The 27,816-nt window shown below is 37.3% G+C and overlaps 1 protein-coding gene across 3 annotated transcripts; it reads left to right on the forward strand.

The window, feature by feature from the left end:
* Nucleotides 1–1,288: 1,288 nt before the first annotated feature.
* Nucleotides 1,289–27,816, forward strand: ubxn7 (UBX domain protein 7). 3 transcript variants are annotated; one of them, NM_001001951.1, is made up of 11 exons: nucleotides 1,289–1,376; nucleotides 14,307–14,463; nucleotides 14,550–14,617; nucleotides 17,830–17,895; nucleotides 18,838–18,950; nucleotides 22,147–22,293; nucleotides 22,417–22,507; nucleotides 25,106–25,233; nucleotides 25,314–25,749; nucleotides 26,427–26,506; nucleotides 27,051–27,816. In NM_001001951.1, exons 1-11 carry the CDS (start codon nucleotides 1,307–1,309, stop codon nucleotides 27,210–27,212), a joined length of 1,518 nt encoding a protein of 505 aa, NP_001001951.1. In that variant the 5' UTR covers nucleotides 1,289–1,306; the 3' UTR covers nucleotides 27,213–27,816. The 3 variants fall into 3 exon arrangements, 2 of the variants coding, with proteins under 2 accessions (NP_001001951.1, XP_073770537.1); XR_012386120.1 differs by lacking the exon at nucleotides 1,289–1,376 and adding an exon at nucleotides 1,592–1,798 and having other exon boundaries at nucleotides 22,147–22,289; XM_073914436.1 differs by lacking the exon at nucleotides 1,289–1,376 and adding an exon at nucleotides 1,592–1,798.

Consider the following 27,816-nt stretch of genomic DNA (forward strand, 5'->3'; position numbering starts at 1 on the left):
TTGGTTCTGGTTAGAATTCTGGCTGCAGCAGAGATCTGGATGAGGTGCAACTGTCTGACTGTCTTTTTAGGAAGACCAATGAGGAGTCCATTACAGTAGTCCACCCTGCTGTTGATAAAAGTATGAACAATTTTTTCTAAATCTTCACTAGAAACAAAGCATCTGATTCTTGCTGTTTTTGAGATGATAGTATGCTGATTTACTGACTGCTTTGACATGACTATTGAAACTCAGATCTGACTCCAGAGTCACACCAAGATTCTTGACCTTATTTTTTGTCATTTGACCTTTAGTGCCAAGGTAGGGTAGGGTGACGCAGTGGCGCAGTAGGTAGTAAAGGTCGCTGGGTTGCTGGTTCAAACCTCAGACCGGCTCAGTTGTCGTTTCTGTTTGGAGTTTGCATGTTCTCCCTGCGTTCGTGTGGGTTTTCTCCGGTGCTCCGATTTCCCCCACAGTCCAAAGACATGCGGTACAGGTGAATTGGGTAGGCTAAATTGTCTGTAGTGTATGAGTGTGTGTATGAATGAGTGGACGTTTCCCAGAGATGGGTTGCGGCAGGAAGGGCATTCCCTGCTTAAAAACATGCTGGATAAGTTGGTGGTTCAATCCGCTGTGGGGACCCCGGATTAATAAAGGGACTAAGCCGACAAGAAAATTTATGAATGAATAAATATATATAATATGTAATCAATATACCTTATCTCTTACAACAAACTCTGTACCGCATCCTTGCTGTAAATGCTAGCGCTCCTGTTTTTTTTCTGCAACCTTGATGGGCGTGCAAAAATGTTCACAAACTGGTAATTTACCTATTGTTTTCACAAAAGTTGTTAGCTTCGCATGCTATCTAAAAAACTAAATAGCTTTCTGAAATAAACATTTAGAAATTAAACTAAAGATAAAATTACATATTATATAACGAGAAGCTGTGTTTATTTGTTCATTCTAAACAAATTCTGCCTCTTTTCTGCCACTCAAAACAAAGAAAATGGGTTCCTCAGAGAGGTTTTCGGTGAACTGCTCTTAAAAATACATTTAAAAATATATATATATGGAATAATTCCAAGGATGTTAGGGTGTTTGTGGAAACATTGAAGTCAATAAAGTCATATAGGGCTCAGGTAAACATTTTTTTTATAATCACAGCGGTTTAAACAGAGCACGGTGACATCTTGGCAGTGACACTACGAATAAACTACATTACCCACAGCTTCAAAGACGTGACGCACGGAGGCAGACGTAGAAAGAGATCCTATTGGTCGACCCAGTGCATGCGTGCAGTCGTGTTGTTGTCAGTGGCGGCAAGATGGCGACTCTCGGAGACGCATCAGCCCCGGGGGTGAACGGGTTAATACAACAGTTCACAGCCATAACTGGTAAATATTGACATTTTGTATTTGCGGGATTTTTTTGCACAAGCAATTTCACTTGAGTAAACGAGCGGGGTGTTTAGAAGTGCTGTGTGTGTTGGGATGAATAATCGAGAGGCATCATCATTACTGCCCCCTCTGTCATGCAAAGGAAAGAGACTCGAAAGAGCTAGCTGCTATCTCCACTTGCCTTCAAAAGAAAAGAAATAACAGAGAAAAACGCGATAGGGAGTAGGCTAGTAAATGAAGTACGCCCACGCTTATGTGAAACTCCTTCGGGCTGAACTTTTGTGTGCCTGTGACGCTATTTCTGTTATTTCAGCCTTGCTACATGTGTAACAGCTTTAAAATTCAGGCCAGATTAGTGCATCATCGGGATTTTCACTCCACGGCTGTCATTCCCCCCCCGCCAGATGTAAACGCTACAGGTTGAGTGTGTGTGTATGTGTGTGTGTTTGCATGTTTTCAGCCACCGCGAGTGTTCAGCAACTTCAGCAAGTGTGTCTGTGAGCCTCAGTCCACAACATGGCGGTTTGTGGAGGCTGATTCTCAATCACTTATCCGTTTTTTTTCTGTATGCTTCTCACAACTCGCATCTAAGTCAAGGGAACGCGCAGAATGTATGCGTTTTAAACACATTCGGGCCGTTCAGGTTTGCTGTGTATGGACGTGTGCACGCCGGCTGCTCTAGAGCATCGTATGATGTGTTTCATTTCATAGTTTCAGTTGTGTTTCTCAGCTACTTTTTTTGAAAGGTGAAAGATGCGCTGGTTGTGCGCATGCGTGTTCTGAAGAGGCGGGGTATAAGAACTGAAACGAGCTCGCGCTGCTAATGATACGTGCCTTCATGTATCAGATTTAGACTGCTCGATTTATTTTATGATATTAGCCATTTAACTGTAAAAGACTGATTAAATGAGATTGTATGATACTCATGGAACTGTTTAATGTCTTGTTTAAGGTTCCCTTACTTTATTTGGCAATTCAAATATCATTATTTTTTATTTTTATGGTCATAACTTACAACGTAGATTCAGTCAGGAAGGTCCAGCTGAATGTCTTACCTGGATATATGCTCACATTGTAATATTGACAGTGGTGGACAGAGTACTGGAAAAACCGTATTTAAGTAAAAGTGCAATTACTTGCCTAAAAATGTAGTGCAAGTAAATGTTGTAAATATTATTCAAAGTATGAGTAAAAAGTAGCCCTTTCTAAAGTACTCAAGAGTAGTGAGTATTACTCTGTGAAAAGCTGATGCGTTTACATGTAATTTGTGGATGTGTGTAAACGTAACATTCTGTAGTGCATTTAGTTATTGCCCAGCAGACACACAATGTTATAAGACGTTAATATTAGGTTAGATTTAGGTTGTGATGTCAGGTGACCAAAATTCAATGTAGCCAGCATCTAAGGATGACCTTACTTTTATGTCCAATAATGACGTCAAAAGATGTTGAAATTTGGTTGATTTTTAGGTTGTGTTGAAAAGTGGCTAAAATCTAACGTCAAGCCAACATCTTAAACCAAATCCCTATTGACGTCAAATATACTGACATTTATTTATTAGGTTTGGTAACCAAAATCCAACATCTGATAGATGTCATAGTGGTAACAACACACAATGTAGAGCTGTAAAGTCATTAAATGTTGATATTTGGTTGATTTTAGGTTGAACATTAGACATTGACGTTGGCATAACATTAAGGTTTGACGTCAACCTGATTTTTGATTGCAAACAGATTGCAACAACCCCACGACGCTTCCAAACAGTTTGCTGCAATTATAAAGCATACATAACTTGAGGTTGATCATTGTGATGTGATTTACCTTCTATTTGTGATTTGAATGGACAGAAATCACAGGACTGATTTTTCGAATCCCCACAGACAAGAAAAAATAAAGTAGTGGCTGGAGGTTAAAGTAGTGGAGTAAAAGTGCAGATACAACACTAAAAATGTACTCAAGGGAAAGGAAAAGTACATGTTTTAAAAATTACAACTCCTAAGACAAACTAATCAATTACAGTAATTTGAGTATTTGTAATTAGTTACTTCACACCACTGAATATTATTTGATTTATGGTTATTCAGAATAATTAAAATGGCTTTACATACCTGCAAACTATGAAACTAAGAAAATTAGGAGTCATCAAAAAACTATTTTATAATAAACAGAAGAACTGTAAAAAGTGTGTGTAGTGTTTATGATTTATTATTTAAATGGGCAAATAATGTTAAGGAAGCCTGCACAAAGAAAGTACTATGCAGATACATTTTTTAATGAATCAGTAAGTAAAGGTTTATTTATATAGCACCTTTCACAGACATTAATTTATAAAGTTCTTTACAATAAAAGAAAACAGGAAATGGGTAAAAGAACACATCTATAAAAGAAAACATATTAAAACAAGTTAAAAATCCAAATTCAGAAACACTAATGTAAAACCAGCTCACTATACTGTTAATAAAAGGCTTGACCAATAAGATGATCCCAGAGTTCTCAGTGCTATAGGGTGAGAGTTCCAGAGTCTTGGGGCAACAACACATAAGGCACAGTCCCCTTTACTCTGACGTGTTCTGGGAGTGACTTAAAGGTCATGGCCAGAGGACCTCAGAGACCGGTTACATGAGAGACTATGTAAAAGATCTTGAATATAAAGGGGAGCCTGACCATGCAGAGCTCTATAATAACCAGAATCTTAAATTTAAATTTAAACTCTAAAACTAATAGAAAGCCAGTGAAGTGCCTCAAGCACAGGAGTAACATGCGACCTCCTGCTGGTGTTGGTTAAAAGCCTTGCAGCTACATTCTGCACAACTTGAAATCACTCCATAGATGATTTGTTCAGACAAGTTTACAGAACATTACAATAATCCAACTGTGAATAGTGAAAGGCATGGACAAGCATCTCTATCTGTTCCTTCGAAACAATATTTCAGATTTTTGCCATGTTCCTCAGATGCATGTACAAACAACAGATTTAACAGGACTATGAAAACAGAGCTCTATCCCAGATGACACCCAGATTTCTAATGTCACTGCGATTTGAAAATGACAACGGTCCAAAACTTGCTTTATCATTGGGGTGATGCTATCTGGAGCCAAAATCAACACTTCAGTTTTACCAGCGTTCAATTGCACAAAATTGTCTCCAATTACAAAGAATTTACAGATTAATTTCTAAATGGATTTTATAATGTGTGGCTGATTTTATAAGGTGTTTCATATTATTGAACTTATTATTTTACATTTTTTATTTGGCCGATGACTATATATTTTTCCAAAAACAAACAGCTTAAGGTCATCTGCTATGCTACATTGTACAGCTATGTCACTCCTTGTTGACACAGCACTGTATTTGCGTTTAGCAGATAATATGACACTATATAATTAAGAAAAATCCTTAAGTGTTATTTAGCGTGTAAGAGAGTAGCATGAAGACATTTGAAACCATAGTTCCAGTATCCTGTGTTTTTAGTCAGAAACTGGCCTATTAAAGTGGATATGCTCTTGTTTATGAGTAAATGGTATGCATATCCTTCAGCTTGTAGTAATGTATTAATTTAAACTAATAATAAATAAATATGGGCGAAGCAGTGGCACAGTAGGTAGTGCTGTCGCCTCACAGCAAGCATGTTCTCCCTGCGTTCGCGTGGGTTTCCTCCGGTATGCTCCGGTTTTCCCCACATTCTAAAGACATGCTGTACAGGTGAATTGAGTAGGCTAAATTGTCCGTAGTGTATGAGTGTGTGTGTGTGTGTGTGTGTGTGGATGTTTCCCAGAGATGGGTTGCGGCTGGAAGGGCATCCAAACTTGCTGGATAAGTTGGCGGTTCATTCCGCTGTGGCGACCCCTGATTAATAAAGGGACAATGCCGACAAGAAAATGAATGAATGAATAAATACATTTTCAATTTTCACTAGTTTTAACTGTCAGATTAGGGTTGTAACGGTATGAATTTTTTACGGTATGATAATCGTCTAAAACAATACTACGGTTTGACGGTTTCGCGGTATACGGTATGTTACAAATGTTACAAAATAATAGAACAGTGAAGCAAATTTGACTTTTTCCAAATAATATATTTTTTAGTTACTATAAACAACACCACTTACAATGAACAAATAAAAAAATAAGAAAATAATAAATAATGTGTCAAAGTCCAAATAAACAAGGTGCAAATCCTCAGTAAAAAAATAGATATAAATATTTACTATACTATAAATAGTTACATAACGAAACTAGATTCAATATGGAACATCCTTAGGTTTTATGTGCCAGCATGGATATGGTTGTCTGGATATGGTTGTCTGCAATGCAGACAAACAGCTGCACCTTCATTTGCGTCTTTTGAAAACAGCAAGAGCAGCAGTTCGTCTTTGCTGTGTCACTGTTTTGTCATGTTTCTGTGCTGCTGTGCATGCAAAAGTACTTAGTATGAGAATTATTTCATGCAAAACTTTTTTTTTTTTGCGTTTTATTTAGCCGCGCATAAATGTATGCCTATCTCTCATTCCGTGTTTTTCAAAAAGCTCGTTGTTGGTCCACAAACAAAAGCGAAACCTATGCTTATTGGTTGTGATATAGCGAGTTTGAACCAATCTGGGCATGGAGGTGGGACAATGCATCAATGTATCATGTCTGGTTTGTCCGGAGACACAGTGACGAGCGTTTCTTTGTCAAATCAGCGTTGTCAAATTTTGATGATGTAACCGCAATGATTCCGGAGCCTCTAAAAGTCCGCGAATGTTATGCAGATACAGCACTAGAAGGCTGAGATTCTCTTCTTTATGCCAATCTTTGAATTGTATGAATCGGATCAGCGGATCAAAAGTTATTAAACATTTAAGAGCAATACTTATTTTTAGCCGCGGGCGGCTGTCTCGGTCTTTAAGGGTTAAAACCGTTGATATGCAATTGTTCATGGTATGATAATCGTGCACGTTCAAATCGTGGTAGACCGTCATACCGGTATATTGTTACAACCCTATGTCAGATTCTGTCTATTTTATTAGAAAATTCCGTACATGCTGTTTATAATATGATGGTCACAGTTTTGATGCCATGGTTCAAAATGGTAGTAAACCTAAGCAGTCCTTTCTCTTCACCACTACTAATAGCACAAATTAAACATGTATTTGTATCTCATGCCTCATGTAGTCACTTAGTCGGTAATGGAAGATTTACTCATTGGCAGACCATAAATAAGAACTGGACGGTTTTTGGCTTCAAGTGTCCTCTTGGTTTTACTTCCTCTGTTTCCACACTCACACAAACTGCATTGTAATCTAGAGCTCCACAATTAATTAAAAGGCCATTAATGGTCCATTTGTCAGTAAAGGTGATTCTGTAATTAGCAGTAAATCTCTAGCACATACTTTCAGAGTGACCAAAATATGCTACTGAGTAAACAAGTAAAAAGGAGTAAATAAACTGCACTGTAGGTCACTGGAAGCAATACAGCAGTCATTGTTATCACTGCTGACCTTATTAATTAATAAATTATTAATAAATTATTTTCTAATTTATTTTTGCTATTGTCAACTGATTTTTGCGTAGCTTGTCAATGAACTACGGTGTGCAAATAGCACATTAAAACATTTTTACTGCAAACTCAATTTATTAAGTCGAGTATTTGAAATAATAATAATTATAATAATAATAATAATATAATTCCTTACATTTATAAAGCTCTTCTGAGCACTCAAATTAATTTACACTTTATTGGGGGAATCTTCTCATCCACCACCAGTGTGCAGCATCCATCCACCTGCATGAAGTGATGGCCATATTGCACCAGACCGCACACAACACACCAGCTGATCTGTGGAGAGGAGACAGAGTGATGAAGCCAATTATGTAATGGGTATGAAGGCCCTGATAGACAGAGGCCATTGGGCAGGTTTGGCATCCTGGGGTTTTTATTAACCACAGAGCATCAGGACCTCGGTTTAACATCTCATCTAAAAGACGCCACTCACTGAGCAGTATAGAGTCCTCATCAATATACTGGGGTGTTAGGACCCGCAACAGACCGCAGGATGGCCTCACTAACACCACTTCCGGCAGTAACCTTGCTTTCCCATGTGTTCTCCCATCCAGGTACTGACCAGGCAACCATGTAAGAGAAGCAAAGAGCTAGCTCTCAGCTATAATAATAATAATATAAATAAATCCTCCTGTGAGATGATTTCATAGTCGTGTGTTTATTAGTTACGTAAAAGCAATCAAAAGTGTTAAATCTTCTATTTATAATGCGATGCTATGGGGATTTCCTGGGTTTCTTTTTTGTGTGGGTTTGAGCGTCTTCTCTGGCGTCTAGGGGAGATTTTCTGCTGATCACACATCTGCAGGGCTGGATGATTAATTGAAATAAAATTAAGATGATGATTCTAAAAAAGCTGCAATTCTCATGCACATCTCACAGAAACTCCGCTTTATGATTAGTTGTAAATCTCCAAAGACCAGTGGGTGCTCTCAGGTGATAAGCACAAATATGCCATGAAGAAGAGACAAAAGAAATCCGACAGGATTGAGCTACTTGTATTGATTCAATATGACTAATAAACACATATCTACGGAATCAATTCACAGAAGGATTTATTTCAGACACTCAACTAAAGTTATGAGATGAGTTTGGAGAAAAAATGTGGTATTTTCATGTTGTTTTTAGATCTAACAGCAACACAGCCATAATTCACCAAGACGTAACGCAAACAGCAGTCAAATCTAAATGATTATCTTCAACTTTAAATCATCTGTATACTTTTTTGCTTAACTTGTCAGGTGTCAATCTCTAATCTGAATCAGGTGCTGGAGATTTACTGCTGATTACAGAGCCGGTTTTACTGACACAGTGCACATGAAAATCTCCCTTCAATTAATTGACCAACTCTATAAGCTTTCCTGACAAGATGTGCCTTACAACAGCGGTGTAGCGGATGGACACGCACCGCAGGGGGGCCCTGTGTGATTAGGGGGCCCCACGTCGTCGCGATTTTCAATAATTAAAAATCCGGCAACCGCAATAATCAAACTCTTGGAACAACTGTGGTTGGAACCAAAGTTCACAAAGTTCCCCGCGTTGTCGCTCCACCCCGCCTCCATTCTCCGCTCCTCAATTTGTGATCGCTTCCCCGTGTTTTCTCTCACCCCCCCCCCCCCCCCCCATCCCCCTTCTTCAGGGGGCCCCGTCAGTGATCCCTGCTTGGGGGCCTCCGCATTTTGCGATACGCCACTGCCTTAAAATCGTAGCTTTTGATCAATTGCATTAATGCTTTCCTCTCAATTTATTGTGCAGGCCTATTGCAATTGTTTTGTAAAGTCTATAAGGGTGCTTTCACACCTAGACTTTTGTTTCGGATCCTGTCTCGTTTGCCCAGTTGGCGCAGTTCGTTTAGCATATGTGGATCCAGCAATCGCGCTCAGATCCTCGCCAAATCAATCGCTCCAAGATCACCTGAATGAGGTGGTCTTGGCTCGATTAAAACGAACTCTGAAACGGATTGAGTGTAGTGAGAAAGCGATAAGATCCGAGCCTGGCTATATCACAGTGTTTTATGGATATGTAATAGGCATACGGCAATACTTAGAGAGAATTCAGAGTAGGACGGGAGGTCATTCCAGACATCCCAAGTCTCCCATAAGCCCTGGGAGTCTCCCGCAAATGCACAGAGACTCCCGGATGCCCGCAAACGAGTGATAATCTCCCGGTAATCACGCGTTTCCCTCCTCGGTCTTCAGACACGTCGCGCGCACCCTGTCAAACTACCACTTTTCTGACAGCTAAACGGGACTCTGCAAAATAAACCGTGAAACTCTGACCAATGTGTGGAGAGTTTACTCATAGATTACTTGTTTTAGCTCTTTTGATCCGTTTAGAAACTTTGCCGTGTGAAAGTGAACCGCACCAAGAACAAAGAGCAACAATGTAACTATTTTAATCCCTGTTTCGGAACAAATGAATTGATTCACATGTGTGAAAGCACCCCAAGTAAAACAACTACAGTGGTCAGAAATAATTGGTCGATCTCCCTGCTGTGCAGGCCATAATACACAAAAGTATTTAGTATCTATCCCATTCTCAAAATCAGCTAGTAATCTTACAAAAATGCAAGTGCAGGATCAAACTTGTTGCAGTTTCTAGTACTAATATTGGGTTTAATTCACTTGATACCATTGGGATTCTGTGATGTTTTTGTAAGCAATATGGTAAGATTTTACATAATAAACTTGTAATGTGTTTAGGCTGGTTTTATTGTAGATCAGGGGCCTGTTTCAGAAAGGAGGTTCAAACAACTCGGAGTTTAAACTTGAACTCTGAGTTGATTTAACAAGAGATCAAAAACTCAGAGTTTTCGGTTTCAGAATAGCTGATCTGAGTTGGGTCAATCAACTTTGAGTAGACCAACTCAGAGTTAAGCGCGCACACCGTGACTTTAAAAAGGCATTATCAATGGAGTGCAGATATTATGAGTGACTATGGCAACATCTTAAAAAAAAAATCACCATTTCTTTCTCCGGCTGAACTTGATCTGCTCATGCAAAGTTATAGCAAATATAAGTGTATATATTTTAAAAGAAGCAACCATCAGTGAAACAGAGACAGTTAGCGTGCGAAAACAGCTGCTCAAGTCAATGCGTAATTTTTAATTTTAAGTATTTAAACATCTAAGTATAATAAAATAAGTAATGTAATGTGTGTCGTTTATACTTTTTTCTAAACTTTTATACACTTTTATCAGTTTTAATAGATTTAACAGCGCACTTGTTGTGTGTCTGCCTTTTTATTGATCAAGTGATAGAAGTTTAAAACATTAAGAAGGTAAGCGGTAATAAAATAATTTTTAGACAGAATAATAATCCCATTAATCTAGTAACAGTGCATGTCGAAGGTTAATGATAGGATAAGCCTCGTACGTGACTTTGTTCTGTGTGTGACAAATGTAGGCAAATGTTTCCATCAAAATATAGGCTATTACATAAATTTGTGCAAAACTGGAATAACGCCTAAAAATAAAGCAGCGTTTTTATCCAAACAGTCGAAGAGAACACAATCGTCACTTCCTGATTAACTTGCGCCAGATATCAACAGTAAAAACAGAATTTACTGCGGTAGAAGAAGCTGCGTCAATGATTTTTTTATTTAATTAATGTACTTGCGCCTCAGAATACAATTGACACACAACAAACACGTGGGGGCGTTTGAAGCCAGACGCGGAGATCTTGACACACTCCAGACGCTCGGAGGTAATTAATAATATACACTAATACTGAAACAGTTAAGGCATTTTAGAATGACTAAAACAACATTTAAGATGTTCTGCAGTGTGCTCAGTCTGCTGGTTTGTGCATTCACACACATTTTCATCATCATCATCTCTAACTAGGGCTGTAACGATACACCAAACCCACGATTCGGTTCGTATCACGATTTTTGGCCCACGATTCGATTCGTATCACGATTTTTTATTTTATTTTTTTCGTGTGGGGTGGGAAAAAAAAGATTTTTAAAACTATTTTTAATTAAATAACATTTGAAAAATCTTTATAAACTAAACATCAAAGAACAATATTAACTATGCAAATTATTAACAATATAAATAGCCATATTTAAAATAAATAAATAGGCAAAGCTATATCACTTCTGTTTTCTTTGTAACAAAATACTGTTGAAAAACCAAACTAAACTCCATTGTTTAGATGGTTCAAGCATGTTGAAAATTATTTTTCAATCAAGTTCTCTTGCATAGAAAAAGTAAATTAAATAGCTAGGGATGCTCATTTCGTTAATTTTGCTAACCGACAACCGCCGCTCATAAATCGGTTATTAACGGTTAACTGGTCAGATTACTATTAATTTTATATTAAACAAATTGACGTGTCTATTTTGTGTATGACACATTAAATATTGCATTTTAAAATACTGATTTATTTTTATATATTAATAGCGGAACAGAACAACAGAGCATCTTCACGCACCTGCAGTGTTTAGCACAGAAGAGCAGAATAATCTAAATAAAATGAATAAAATAAATATGACTGCCCTAAATTATTTTCACTTAAATAATTAATTTATTTTACAAAACGAAAATACTGACTGATTCTTTTTAATAAGCGGCATAGGCTTTTTTTCCAATCATATGTTTATTTCTTCCGTCAAATAAAAATCGCAGACTTCCTCAAATTGCTTGCTCCACGGAAAATATGCATTTATTTAATGCCCCGCTGTTATTATTATAATCACAAAACCTTTTACATTTTAATAGAAATCCTTATTTTAAAGATTATGTCCTGATATAGCCTATGGTTTCCTCTCTCTCCCTCGCGGTTCAAGTGCGCGCGCTGCCTGATGAAAAGACAACAACACGCGCTCATATGTAGACTTTTTGTAAACAGTTTGTTTAAATATGATATTGCATTAATCTGCGTACATGCTTTAAGCTGTAAAATAAAAAGTAAAGCCTATTTGTTGCGTTTATTACGCAGATCCAGGTCAACATAAGCGCTGGTTTAGTATCAACAAGTCTGTATCAAACAGCAATATTCTTCTTCCATTTTGCTTCTTTAGCAAATGTGTCTGTAGGCACGGGTTATACGTTATCATCCCGCAAATTAAGTATGCCTTGCAGTTAAACAAGTGGCCGAAAACAAGGCGCACCTTACTGCCTTTATGTTGACAAGGAAAAAAGAAGAGGCTCGGTCCTCTTATAAACGACTGAATCAGCTGGGTATCGATTGTGCAAAAGTGTTGCTGTCTGTCTTGTTACAATTGTAATATTTAATACTATTGTTATATTCAAGATTTGTATATTCATACAGCTCTGGATAACTTAAAACAACGATTAGACCTTCAGAGCGGTGTTAATGCGTCCTGAAGTAAAGCGAAACGGCTATAAACTCCAGCAAGATTGAGTGATTATATGCAGAGCCATATACCTTTATCTCTAAATAAAGTAGGCTATAACTATAGAAACTGTGTTTATTTTAACTGAAAGCTTCGTCGTGTTTTCTGACCGCACGCACCTGTCAGTCAGCACTCTCAAAGGTTCAAACAGAAAGCGCACTGCACGGTTACAGAAAAGTTTGGCTGTTACCTGACATCTGGTGAACGCCTATCCCTCTCTGCGCAGCCACATTAACAGTGTGAGCAATTCATCGTATATGCGCTGAAAATCCGGCCGCTTTGACAGCATTGGCAATGTTTCTGGCGTTGTCGGTTGTCAAGCGGGGTTAAGTTGGTTTTGTTTTTGATATTCTTGACACATTCAGACGGTCCCTTACTAAGAGCTCCGTGCGAGCTCTCCCGGCTAAATATTGCGAGGGCTTAAACGGAGCAGTGCTTGTAATGTCGAACGAAAAAAAGTGTTAATTAGCTCAACTTTTGCAGGCACGCGTGACGTTATTGGAAAGGTATCACGGGGTGGGTGTGTCGCGATTCTTCCTTATTACACCGCGACACAGGATCGTAGATCTGAGTGTCGCGATTTCGATTTTATATCGTGTATCGTTACAGCCCTATCTCTAACAAACTTTTTTTTGATGTACATACTGTAATTTGTTAAGTGCACTTCGTAGTTTATGTACATCTTATCAAATAAAAAGTTTAACCTACTCAGTTATGCACATGTTTAATTATGCGTATTTTCAAAAGTTATGTTAATCACGACGTATCCATCAATCGTTTTTATGCACATCTCCAAAATGAGCTCTAAAATAGGTGTGTGGAAACGTAAGGCTAATGCGAGAAATACGCTTCATCTTTAAAAAAGGGGAGGAGACCGACAGAAACTCAGAGTTTAGAGAATAAAACCTGCTCCAGACCAGGTTAGATTCACAAAGTTACCACAGTAACTGACTCTGAGTTAAAGTTACCTTTCTTTCAGAAACAGGCTTGACTTACCCTGATTTCTTGAGTTTGACAAACCTGCCATTTTGAAACGGAAAACCCAGAGTTTCTCTCATTTCAGGGTTAAAATACACTGAGTTTTCACTTAACCTCCTTTTTGAAACAGGCCCCAGGTCTAAGCAGTTGTTTATAAGGAAGTTTGTTATAAAGGTTTCAAATTTGTTACATTTATATTAGAATTGTTTTGAGCATTGCATTTACAGTACATCAGACAAATCATTCATTCAGTGTTCTTAGCTTGTTACACCATTAGAGAAATGAACTTTAAAAAAAAGAAAATTTTACTCCGTAATTGCACTGTATTAGGCTAACCTACATTAATAATGCATGATATGTTATGTGGCAGCCATATCAGTATTCCCCTTTAAATCCTAGTTTAAGGGTTGTTATCTAAACAAATTGAGTCATGACTGTCTATTGTCCACTATAGTTGGTTGCTTTTGGTTTTCTATTCAAGTTAATAACAATTGTGTAAATATCTGCTTGCTGTATATATTATTGGCATGACAGCTTCTTAATTTAAAAGGTTATAGTTACACAGTTGAAGTCAGAATTATTAGCCCCCCCTGTTTATTAATAATTCTGACTTCAAAATGCATATCCTATTTTAAGTTATCTGTTGGTTACTTCTTAATCATATAATGTACATGTTTAAATCTGTCTCCACTTCACTTCCTAATCTGCAATTGCCTCTCTAGATTTACCACTCTAGATTTTAGATTTTAAATAATAATAATTACTAATACTTTCCTTCTTAGACTTTACAGACCTGAAACATGCCTATAGCACTTCATTGTTGCTCTTATAGTTGTGTAAATTGCTTGCTTGTCATAATTTGTAAGTCGCCTTGGATAAGAGCATCTACTAAATGTAAATGTACTAACTAATGAAAACCACATTGTACATTATATACATTTTGTTTTAGCAACAACACTGATTTTATGATAATATGCATATACGCTAATGTTGACATCCCTAATGCTGATGTTTAACCTCACATAAACGATGCTCTTGTTTGTTTGCAGGAGCCACAGAGAGCGTAGGCAAGCATATGTTGGAAGCATGTAACAATAACCTCGAGATGGCTGTCACAATGTTTCTGGATGGAGGCGGCATCGCCGAGGAGCCCAGCACAAGCGCCAGTTCAGCCAGAGCGTCCAGCAGCAGAATCCCACCTGTAGAGTGAGTGACTGACCTCAGATCAGCCTCTCCATTGTAATGTGTTTAAGTCACTGTGAGTCTAAATGTTGTCTTCTTGTCTTTGTCAGAGATGAAGTGCGAGCACCCATTCCTCAGAAGCAGGAAATTCTGGTGGAGCCAGAGCCCCTGTTTGGAGGTATGACATTGTATTCTGTCTAGAACAGAGGCATGTTGCACAAAACTAGTTAAACATCCCTCGGTTCCAGCTCGTATCTCAGCCTGCCTGTTGGATATTTCACACTGGATGAAAGATCATCATCTTCAGCTGAACCTCGCAAAAACGGAAATGCTTGTAGTTTCTGCCAACCCGACTCTACACCATAACTTTTCAATCCAGATGGATGGGGCAACCATTACTGCATCCAAAATGGTGAAAAGCCTTGGAGTAACGATTGATGACCAACTAAACTTCTCTGACCACATTTCTAAAACTGCTCGATCGTGCAGATTTGCACTCTATAACATCAGAAAGATCCGACCCTTCTTATCTGAACATGCAGCTCAACTCCTTGTTCAAGCTCTTGTTCTCTCCAAACTGGATTACTGCAACTCTCTACTAGCTGGGCTTCCAGCTAACTCTATCAAGCCTCTTCAACTGCTCCAGAATGCAGCAGCACGAGTTGTCTTCAATGAACCTAAACGAGCACATGTCACTCCGCTGCTAGTCCGTTTGCACTGGCTGCCAGTTGCTGCTCGCATCAAATTCAAAACTCTGATGTTTGCCTACAAAGTGACTTCTGGCCTAGCACCTTCTTATCTGCACTCACTTCTGCAGATCTATGTGCCCTCCAGAAACTTGCGTTCTGTGAATGAACGTCGCCTCGTGGTTCCATCCCAAAGAGGAAAAAAATCACTTTCGCGAACGCTCACGCTCAATCTGCCCAATTGGTGGAATGAACTCCCTAACTGCATCAGAACAGCAGAGTCACTCTCTATTTTCAAGAAACGACTAAAAACTCAACTATTTAGTCTCCACTTCACTTCCTAATCTGCAATTGCCTATTTGAATATCACACTAACTGTACAAAAAAAAAAAAAAAAAAAAAAATTACTAACACTTCCCTTCTTAGACTTTACAGACCTGAAACTTGCCTTTAGTACTTATTCATTGTTGCTCTTAGTTGTGTAAATTGCTTCCTTGTCCTCATTTGTAAGTCGCTTTGGATAAAAGCGTCTGCTAAATGACTAAATGTAAATGTAAATGTAAACAAACTCTGGCTTGCAGTTAATTTTGGGTCTGACAAATCCAAAGAAATGTAAGCTGGTTAAGATGAGGGTAAGTTGTTTGATATGAATGTTCTCTGTCAATTTTGGGTTTAACGATTTACTCTGGAGTGCGTGCACATGAAAGTGAAAAAGCCAATCATATGACACACCAAAGAGAGAGAGTCAATTTGAGTCGGTTATCGTGAGAAAATGAGCACAATTCACTTTTCTGTTGAAGATTAAGACATCATTATCTTGCATACAAGATGTATACAAGTCAGAATTAAACACTGCTGATTAGATTAAATTGCTGATTAAACGTCTACTGACATTTAAAAGGCAACTTAAAGAAATTAATATATTATTATTATAATTATATCAATGCAAATCAATCATTTATTTTAACAATGTAGGTTCACAAACAACTCATGAGACAGTCATTTTAAAAGCTTTATGAATTTGTGCTGATTTATACTTTTAATATTTAGATCTAAATGTTCATTTAAAGTCAAAGGTAAAGTCAAAAGTATTTTAATATGTAATATAAAGTATAAATAATTATATTTATACATTATAAACAAATAATTAGCAGGCAAATCAAATTGTGTAAAAATGTTTTTTTTTAATTTGGAGCAAGAAAATGCGTGTGGCTTTTTTGCATCAGAAATCTATGACTTTACTTACAGCTGAATGGGCCAGTTTGCGTTCACTATCTCTTCCCAAAAAAAACTTGCTTTGGAGAAGGTTACCCTTGTAGCGTTAGTTACCAACAAAACAACAAAACTCGATCAAAACCAACCTCTTTTTGAGCATAAAAACTCAGAGTTTGCTTAAACTAACCGTGGACTTAACTGGGTAAAAGCTCGAACCAGTTTTATGCAACAGGACTCGGTGTTTCCCTATAATTCTTTAGGCATTAAAAATGTACTTGAACATGGCGGATGGTCAAATGATAAGCAAGTAAATGTTTTTCATGGAGCAAACTTTTTAGTTGTTACATCAAATTGAGCTAAATTTGTTTCTATAACCGTAATTGTAAAAACAAACAGTAAACAGTAATACTAGTTATATAGACCCTTTTCGCATGATGTCATGCGGTGCCTTGTTACACTCCATGCAGTGTATCTTTACTACCGCCTACACAGAAATCCCCTTTTTACCCAGTCAGCTGTATATTTACTACTGATAAGGTTGGATGGTCATTATGGCTGTTTTCTAAAAATATGAAGACTGCATTTTAATTATATGATTAAAATGCAGTAATATAAGTATATGAAATTATTTGTGACTGATTATTTGGGGTAAAAAGTATACAGATATTTAATTAAAACCACCCACTAGGTGGCGGCAGGATACTGTCTAAAGGTCTTAATTCATTCTAACGGAGAAACTGAAAAAAAAACATTCATGGATCAGTAAATAAGAAATAATGAAACATTGCATTTAAAGATGAAATACTTACCAGATAACATGAGAAAATTTAATAAAGAATTTTACTCGTGCTGGAACATTCACATAACAATTAATATACAGTAAAAGTAAAATGAATCCATTATTGAGGAAATAAACTAAATTAATTGGTGAAAAGGTTGCAAATATATACTTTTCTGAAAAAAACAATAACTTATTCCTATTCTTAATAACTTCATCATTTTTAAACCCAGAAAGCAGTTCAATATTGAAAGAGAAACTTTTAAACTTGTGTCCAGTACTTTAACAGACCTAAATCACAATGTGCAGCGTTATTAATTTCAGTTGTAAATTTTCCAGAGAAGTCTCCCATTTATTTAAAGGTAACAGAACTAAAAATACACTCAAAAGTACACAAAAGTAGGGGGAAGTGAAGTGACGACATTGTGAAAAGGTTCTATCCTAGCTAATGGGCAAGTTATATATTATGTACTTTATAATTGTAATGATTTCACTTATAAAAAAGCCAAATGTATTTATTTAGAGTTTATAATTTGCAGCTGTTTACTGCAAAATGTAGACAACGTGACTATTTACAGCTTTTACTAAATGAAGATAAAATACAAAAAATTGAAAAGAAGATGACAATCAACCAGTGGGAAACCCTCTCATGAAACCCTGCCGAAGCCTGTTCTGTCTGTTCACTAATCTAATAACATCTCTCTTTTTCAGTACCAAAGAGACGGAGACCAGCACGATCAATCTTTGATGGATTTCGGGATTTTCAGACTGAAACCAGTAAGTACACGTGTAGCTTTTAGATGGGACATACAGTAGATCATAGGTCTCAAACTCAATTCCTGGAGGGCCGCAGCTCTGCACAGTTTTGCGCCAATCCTAATTAAACACAGCTGATCTAGTAGTGTCTAGTAGTCTTGATCACCTTGATTAGTTGCATCAGCTGTGTTTGATTAAACGTGATTGATTGCGGCTGTTTTTCAATTCCAAGAACGCAGAGAATGGACTTGCGTTCTTGTGGAGACCGGTGTTTTCATGTGTCCTCGGAAGAACGAACTCGGGAGACCACGAGAACAGAGAACGTGTCCCATGAGAAATGAGATGTTGCATTTTTCCTGATGCTCACATGACCTTCACGCGTTTTTAACTGAAAATGATTTAAACATTACAGCATTCTTACAACAATTTATTGTTTTTCCCCTTTTCAAAATATATACTATGCATAAAGAAATTATAAATACATGTTGAACAATATAAATAAAAAAGATTTTAATACGAATTTCAGCAAATAAACATTCCTAACTGTTTATGCCTTTATAAAGATTTTCATGGTGATGTTTACTTTCACCGTTTCATTTAGGGAAACTCTAAATCTGAGGTACCTGAGGTAAATAAGTTGTCTCTGAACTTTAATAATAAATATATATAAAGACCACATCCAGTCGCAATGACTTTTGGGACTTCTAGAGTGAGTTCAGTGCTCAAGTCTGCATCGGTGCGTCCTCTATCAAGAACACATCCGGGAAGTTTCACGCGTCCTCTGCTCTTGCAGTCTTGAGTATTGGAACTGAATGAATTTTGGCTGCCGATAATGACATTACACGAGAATGCGAGGACACAAGATCGCTGAAGAAAGCATATTGAGAAACTGTTTCATTGAGTTTGAGACCTATTGTGTAGATGGTCTGATCAGTCCTTTGATGTTGTGCTGTGAATGTTCAGTCCGACAGGAGCAGGAGTTGAGAAACGGAAGTGCAGTGGACAAGAAGCTGAGCACGCTTGCCGATCTCTTTCGTCCCCCCATCGAACTCATGCACAAAGGCAGCTTCGAGACGGTGAGCTCCATCGCTGCTTTAGTTTAAACACATTAGCTTTACATCCAGTGATTGGATAGTTCACATTGTTTATTGTTCTGTTCCATTAAGTTCATAAGTAATAGAAATATTGTAATGAAAAAAAAAGAAATGTAAATAATGTTTTATTACAGTAGTTTAGGCTCTCTCTCAAGCAGATCGCACACCAGAAGCGCCGCTTGGCGATGCGCAGCGCCATGCATTTTAGAATTCGAAACATAGGTTTCTATCAGGGTACACACACCGGCGCCGCAAGTCGGCAGCTGTCTGCGGCATCCAGCCACAACTCGGGGCACTGTTCATATTTCTGCCACGCCACAGAGCTCCATCTGATTAGTTTATTTTTAATAGCGTGCCAATGTGTGCGTCTAATGTGCGATACTTTAAACTGTCATGTGCGCGCCGTGTTGCTGCGCCGAGCGGCACATCCAGTGTGTGACGCCCCTTTAGAGTCTAGAAAGGCCTGATGGTTTGCTTGTGATTCCAATTTGAAACTACAAAAATTGGACAAAACTAGCAAAATTAGATAGAGAGACATTAAAAACATACAGTAAATAAGATTTACTGAACAGAATTACTGAAACAAAGTAAAATTAAATAGAAAAGATATTAAAATGACTCAATCTGTTGTTGCCGGGGTTGCTGTTTTCTCTCACATTTGGACTCTTTTCAAAGTGCAGTTGCAGCAAAAAATATGAAGTTCCAGGTTGCATTATTTCATAATGTGTCGCATAAAATGTTGAAGGAGACAAAATGTGTCTTTCTCATGAATCCAAAATGAAAGCTCAATCATTTCTTAATGGACATTAATCCTGGATTGGATACCTGGCAACATGAAGACTCTTCAGCTTTACTTTCTGTACTATACTGTTCTGTAATAATAAGGGGAAAATGGCAGAAATAGTTCTTTTACAGTTTTTCACAATGGCTATGACAGTTTTTTCAATACATTTAACAAGTTTGCTAAACTCTTAACACAGCAACACACCTAAAACACACAACTGACAAAACAGTTAATTTCATGCTCAAAATCACACATTGTAAACTAAACCTCTAAACTACTTTTCAAAATACAATAATAAACGAACACACTACACCATGTCTAACAAAACACTGTAAACATGTTTCAAAATGAAATTATTGTTCAAAACACAAACACATGTTCTCTTCCAACAGAGTAATTCAGTCAATCAGAACACACTGACAATAAAAACACTATCATCAGCTGACATTACAGAAACTGCATTAGTTTATGTGTCAGCTCTGCCCTTATATTTGAAGCATCTCTACAGTTTTGTTTTGTTGGGTTTAGTAAAGGCATGCGTTTTCTTTCTTTTACTGCAAAAATTCTATACAAAAAATGAAGAAAAAAATAGCTTTATAACATTTACACTTTATGTAAAAAAAATACAGACACAGAATTGCTGCAGTACAGACTTTATTTGCAAAAGGATTTCACTGCAAGATGAAAAAAAGCACCGCAATATTAATAAAAAAATAAACAAAGTAATCTTCTATTCTGCCCGGTCTTCCGCCACGTGTTCTCATCCACATTACACTTGATATCTTCTATGGCCTGACACGGTATGTTTCTCCCACAGCGACATCCCCAGCCTTGTCAACAGATAATTTCATGTGGTACATGATTGAACTCCAACTTCATGACTCTCTGAAAGTATAAGACACAGTGTGTGCAAATGCTGTATTGTATATCTACTGTATGTACTAACGAACTCCAGGTTTATAGAGTAGTTTACTGCAAAACACACTGTGTATAGTACAGCAATGACTGTATTGCATAACCTTACCTGGATTTATTAGTAATGGAGTTCTTTGAAGCGCTCGCTGTTCCTTTCAAAAAACTTAAGAGTCCTCTTTTAGAACATATGATCATGTGCTTTCTATAGATGGGAATTATATGTATGTATGTATATATATATATATATATATATATATATATATATATATATATATATATATATATATATATATATATATATACACACACAACCACAATAAGCTGTTTCTCATTGACAATAAAATAAAATGAAATAAAATATATAATATATTTATATATTTGTGTTTCAATTCACAATTAGAACAGCTGTTTACTTTGACTTTATCATATATAATTTCTGTTTAGAACACGGTGTCATCTGTTCTGACATACTGTGTTAAAGCATTTGTAAATTTGACTGTAAAATTATATTGTTTTGGTTTTGGTTGAATTTGTGTGTAAAAGAAGTTCAAGCATTTTAAATTGGTGTTAACTGGATGCATTTTGTGTCAAAGCAACAAGAAATGTGTTAATTGTATAGCCCACGAAGACGAATGTTGTGCTAACCGTGTTAAAAGTTAAAAAGTTTAGGAAAAAAGTGTCATAGCCATTGTAAAACACTGTAAAAAAGATAGATAGATAGATAGATAGATAGATAGATAGATAGATAGATAGATAGATAGATAGATAGATAGATAGATAGATAGATAGATAGATAGATAGATAGATAGATAGATAGATAGATAGATAGATAGATAGATAGATGACAGCTAATTCAGAAAATTAATAACATTTTTAATTGGTTATGATTAAAAAAGGCAAAGCAGTGATGCAGTAGGTAGTGCTGTCGCCTCACAGCAAGAAGCTCGCAGGGTCGCTGGTTCGATCCTCGGCTGGCTCAGTTGGCATTTCTGTGTTGAGTTTGCATGTTCTCCCTGCGTTCGCGTGGGTTTCCTCTGGGTGCTCCGGTTTCCCCCACAGTCCAAAGACATGCGGTACAGGTGAATTGGGTAGGCGAAATTGTCGGTAGTGTGTGTGTGTGGATGTTTCCCAGAGATGGGTGGCGGCTTGAAGGGCATCTGCTGCGTAAAAACTTGCTGTATAAGTTGGTGGTTCATTGTGCTGTGGCGACCCCGGATTCACAAAGGGACTAAGCCGACAAGAAAATTAATGAATGATTAAAAAAAATTGATTTGACTAAATGTTTAAAATATAGCTTTTGTAGGATCTATGCACAAAAAAAACAGTATCTTACAAAGGATTGGGAAATATTCACTTATAGGAGTCATTGGCCTAGTATAAATCAAAAGATTTTTTTGCATAACATCCTATTATGTTCCATATCAAGCCATTTTGTGTGTTAGTATTATGTAGCTTATTGTTTGTGTATTTGCACCTTAGGCAAAAGACTCAGGCCAGCTTGAGAACAAATGGCTGATGATCAACATTCAGAATGTGCAGGATTTCGCCTGTCAGTGTCTGAACCGGGACGTGTGGAGCAATGATGCTGTGAAAACCATCATCCGAGAGCACTTCATATTCTGGCAGGTACATTTAAATGGACATTATGAATGTCTTCTGTCTCTTCATCTGCTTTTGATGTGGCGTGATTTGGCTTGTCTTGTGATTGTAAGCTGTTGAATTGTTTAGGAAAGTTATTTTTGTTTACAGGTTTACCATGACAGTGAGGAAGGGCAGAGGTACATTCAGTTTTACAAGCTTAACAAGTTCCCCTATATTTCTATCTTGGACCCCCGTACAGGTGAGACACAAACGGCAACCTTTTCCGCCAATGATGTATATATTTTTTTTCCTGACAAAAAAAACCCCAAAAACATAATGCTCATCTAATAATTGATGTTGTTGGTGTTGTTGTTGTTGTCTTTTAAAAAATAAACATATTTTTTAAGATATTAAACTGCATCATTAAAAGTATAGCTGCGTCCCAAATGACTCACTATACACTATGCACCGTGCACCTGTGCATTTACACACTTAACAGCATAGTATATGTACTGTATGTAGTGTCGTCTAAAATGGAACACTAATGATTTTTTATTAAGCAGAAATTCAGACCATTTCTCTGATGATGTTTACCGGTTTTCAAATCAGTGAAATGAATGACCAAATTACCAAATAATACCTGCCATGAGTTTAACTGCATTCACCATCAGGACACGGTATAGTCACTCTTGTAGGAAAATACTGCATACTTTTTTTCCAGCTTACTCCCTTTATTTATTTGGGGTCGCCACACTGGAATGAACCGCCAACTTATCCAGCATATGTTTTACACATTGGATGCCCTTCTAGCTGCAACCCATCACTGGGAAACATCCATACACACTCATTTAAACACATGCACTACGGACAATTTAGCTTTCCCAATTCACCTGTACCACGTCTTTGGAATGTGGGGGAAACCGCAGCACCCGGAGGAAACCCACGCGAAAATGGGGAGAACATGCAAACTCCACACAAAAATGCCAACTGACCCAGCCGAGGCTCGAACCAGCGACCTTCTTGCTGTGAGGCAATTTTGCTATCTACTGCACCACCACATCGCCACAATCCAAAATAAATAAAGTAATCCATCATCAGCGCCCGATAGCTCTTCCCCATCTGCTAGATAAGCAAAGCTGCATTCATTGAGTGCGTGAAGTGTCCAACATAACACACTTCATTTACCAGTTGAATAAGTGCATCATCCAGGTGATTAAAGTGCACTTACTATTTTTAGATTTTTCAGTGTGAACGCACTACTTACACTATTCATACTACAAAATGGTGTAAAATAGTGCATAAGTATGCTTATTTGGACGCACCTTATGAGCTCATAACAAGATTTATGTCAGTGTTAGTTCAGTTTGTAAAAACAAATGCCTCTAGACCTTTTTCAACAATACATATTCTATAGTCTATACCTTAAAACAACAACAACAAAAAAATAAAAAACAAGATAAAGAATGCTTTACAATTTTCAAGCCTTAAATTTGAAGTTAAGCACAATAATTGTAATAAGAACACATTAATTATATGATCCTATTAATTTCATACAGAAATGTATTCAAATTAAATGCTTCAGATTTGGATAAAAATATTTCTTGCAAGACAGTGAATATTGAAAATTCAGTCAATATTCCATACATTTTTTTTTTTAAATGAACTAAAAGTGATAGTTGTAAAAAAAAAAAAATGTAGAAATATGGTAATAACATGGTAACTTGCAAAACTTATTTGCTCATTCATTGCTTCATATGCCTATTTTCCACCTGGGTAAACCAGGAATATAAAATAATGCTGGGCTGATATTTAATGTGTTTTTAGGGTAATGAATGCTCGCAGTCTATGCAAAGGGGTCCTATTATGCTCTTACAGAAAATCTTGATTGTACTAGAACGTTCTCTCATGTTTTGCCATCATGTTTGACATAATTTGCATTATTATAATACCTTTGGTTTTCAGACATTTGAATATACAAGTGTGCTAGCAAAATAAAGCATTTATGATTTGTAAAATCCATGCTGCTGTCTAAGGCAAGGGGAATCGTTTTACACACAATCTGAAGGTGTGTGATTCATTTACTCCAATCTTCTGCCAGTTAAACAGTCACATTCATATATTTTGTGAGAAGTAAACATGTTGTAAATCTAGCAGCTCTAACATGGCGACACTCATCACTGATCAACAAATATGATCATTATTAGGATGTTTAAACAATGAAATGTCTTCTTACGCATTTGAGAATCGGGTAAATAATCTGAAATTTCACAACATATAAAATATTTAACAAAAAAAATCAATTTGAGCAGACAACATTGGTCAAAAGGATTGCACAGAACCTTTGCATGTACAGATGTTACAAGACATATCAGAATGACAATGTCATTGTTGTTTTGTTCCTCCCTATCCCAACTATTCAAATTTCTGTTGGCAGGATTTGGGCAGCTTTGTGACATCATAAACCCCATAGAACAATGCTTGTAGTCCAAACAAGGCTGTTTTTGTAGTTCTTGAATAGAGAAAACAATTTATCTCCCTTGAACTGAAAAAATGCTGGCTTCCACACAATTCCTTCATGTTGGTACAACACAAATTAATTGAGTTAGCTTAATGTTTTCGGCAAATTTAAGTGGATTCAACATTAAACAATTAGGTTGTCCCAAAGACACCTTAGGAGTAGTGTTGTTTTAACTCATTTTAAACAAGAAGTTTGAACAAGCAACAGAAGTCATTTTTTGTGTGTTGGAGTGGACTTTTTGGATATTTGTAACGTACTTTTAAGCTCAAGTATGCACACTTCTGATCTAATATTTCTCTGATATACATTTAATCTCAAGTTTTCGTCTTATGCAAACAGGACAAAAGATGGTGGAGTGGAATCAGCTGGACGTGTCCTCATTCATGGATCAGGTCACAGGCTTCCTATCAGAGCACGGTCAGCTGGATGGACAGTCCAGTCAACCTCCGGCCAAGCGGGCTCGTTCTGTAAGTGTAAAGTCCTACAGTCATTCAGAGAGCATTTTACGCATCTTTCCTTGTCATCACATTATGTTATGTCCATGCAGGAGAGTTTGATAGATGCCAGCGAGGACAGTCAGTTAGAAGCTGCTATCCGGGCCTCTCTTCAAGAAACGCATTACGAGTCCACTCAAGAAAAGGCAGAGTCGCGCTCAGATGATGATTCAGATGCAGAGCCTTTCTCTGACAGCGAAGGTCTGATCTCAGTCGACGGCTCTGATAATGAGGCTGGAGCAGGGGAGGATTCTTTAGATGGACACACCTCCACAGAATTAGCCCCTCCCACCAGATCAGATAGTCCCGCTCATCACAGGAAGTCTCCGCATAAAGAGTTGTGCCACAGAAAGGAGGAGAGTAAGAAGAACCACCTCGAGCCGGTGGGGCTCAATCACGGTCAGACGGGACAAACAGAAAACCACAGATCCACATCACAGCAGCCTTCAGAACCGGCCGGCACCAGCACAGCAGATCCAGATGACAACGGTATGTAGTGCAAACAGAGATGACTGAATACTAATTAGCATTGTCTGTTGCTCACCCTCATGTCATTCTATAGTTATATTTTCCTCAAAAATTGTTTAAAAAAATCTCCAACTCAAAAATAAAGCACTATAAAGGTTCCTTAAAGGGATAGTTCAATCAAAAATAAAATTGCTATCGAATTACTTGCCCTCAGAACTTCCAAGATGTAGGTGAAGATGAAGGTTTTCATTAGAGCATTAAAGAATTTAATATTAGTAATAATAATATATATACAGGCAGAGCAGAATTAATACCCATGGCTTCCAATAATATCTTGAGGTCTTTTGATGTGAAATGATGAGTTGTGAAACCATCAGTCAAATTGAGTATGTAAACAACAGTCGGGAATGAGTGTCCTATCCCGTACTTGTGTGCTGTATTGCAAGTCTTGGTTATCTAATTAGAGTTTTAGACTTGTTTCTGTCATTGTTTTGAAGCTGTCATATGGAAAAGAGCTGATATTCAAAATTTACACTTGTATTACGCAAAAAATACATACACTTAAGATGACATCAGGGTGAGAAAATGATGACAGCAGATCATCAGATCCTTCATTGTTTACACATGAAGGATCTGAACATTCTTAAATACTGATAGAGAACGTATTTATAAATCTATTCAAATGACTCTGTCCACAGGTCCAAAGGCCCGCTTAATGCTGCGATATCCAGATGGCCAAAGGGAACAGATAGCATTGTCTGCTAAAGCTAAACTCATGGTGAGTTTGACCTTCACTTGCCAGACTTTTCACAATTGTTAACTCTTGCCATTGGAAACATGACTTCAAATTTTTAAGACCTAGAGATCTAGCGCTAGCTAAACTGGAAAACACAAGCAATCAATATCAACCTCTATATAAGAGCTGAGTAAGATGGCACAATGGCACAATTGACAGCACTAATATATATATATATGTGTGTATATATATAATGTATTACACTACTGTCTCAGTGCTGGCCACAGATGTGCTGAAGTCATTCAGAGCAGAGGCCTGTACACTTCCTACTAATTGCTGACTGTTGTAACCTTCAGAAAGTTTTGCTGTAATCTTTTTCCATGCTACAGTCATTTTTGTTCTTTAATTTTGATCAGTGTGTTTTCGGCAAAATAATGTTTTTGGTTGAAATGCCTTTGTTATTTTGGGGAAAAGGTGTTGGATGTTTGGATGTTTTCTAGTTAAACTTACTATTGGCCTAAATATCCAAAACAAAAATCAGTATTTATACCATTCATTTTATTTGACCTTTGTTTTTTTCTTGTAGGCACTGGTGAGACACGTTCAGTCTAAGGGATTCCCCAATGAACGCTTTGAACTTGTCACCAACTTCCCCCGCCGAAGACTTGCTCATTTGGACTATGACATCACACTGCAGGAAGCAGGACTGTGTCCGCAGGAAACTGTGTTCGTGCAGGAGAGAAATTAGCACCACCCCTTGTAGATAAACCCCACCCCTCATGTCCCATCACTTGTGCCCTAGAAAGACTGAATTGACTGCGCCCTGTTACCACTTGTCTTTTTTCCTTCTTCCTTTTTTATAAAAATAATAAGTCCCAAATACCAGAACATTAGTAGTTCATTGGGAACGTCCCTGAGCTGCATTTGTTTACATATTTATTTACAAAAACCTTGGCACATCCCATCCTTTCTGGGTGTAAATCCTGTCAAGAAAAGACAGTCCATGTACACAAGTTGTGCTCATGTTTATATGAAACCGAATCCCCAAAAGCTAAAAATGAAAACATTGTGTATCATGTATATGCAAAGATTCATAGAATTGGAACATGAGTTTGAAAATGATTTGAAAGGCATCTGAGCAGGTTGGGGTCCCGTTGAACATGGGCTCAGGTGATGAATCGGGGTGGATGGTTATTATTTAGAGGCAAACCCTCACATATCTCATCTGCAATGTGCAGGAATGGATGGATTAGCTGGACATTTAGCTATAGTAAGTTTCTGTCTCCTTTTTTATATACTGCATCATTTCCACAAAAACTGATTCTCAAATATAATCATTGAAACAAAAGGGA

Source organism: Danio rerio, chromosome 2 (assembly GCF_049306965.1).
Source record: "Danio rerio strain Tuebingen ecotype United States chromosome 2, GRCz12tu, whole genome shotgun sequence".
Classification (NCBI taxonomy): Eukaryota; Metazoa; Chordata; class Actinopteri; order Cypriniformes; family Danionidae; genus Danio; species Danio rerio.

Bases quoted from the DNA above. Each gene is read 5' to 3' on its own strand.
- ubxn7 (XM_073914436.1), top strand. From the start codon at position 1,702: ATGTGTAACAGCTTTAAAATTCAGGCCAGATTAGTGCATCATCGGGAT. The intron at 18,951-22,146 runs GTGAGCTCCATC...TTTGCACCTTAG, and splicing joins ACAAAGGCAGCTTCGAGACG to GCAAAAGACTCAGGCCAGCT. The intron at 25,234-25,313 runs GTAAGTGTAAAG...ATGTCCATGCAG, and splicing joins CGGCCAAGCGGGCTCGTTCT to GAGAGTTTGATAGATGCCAG.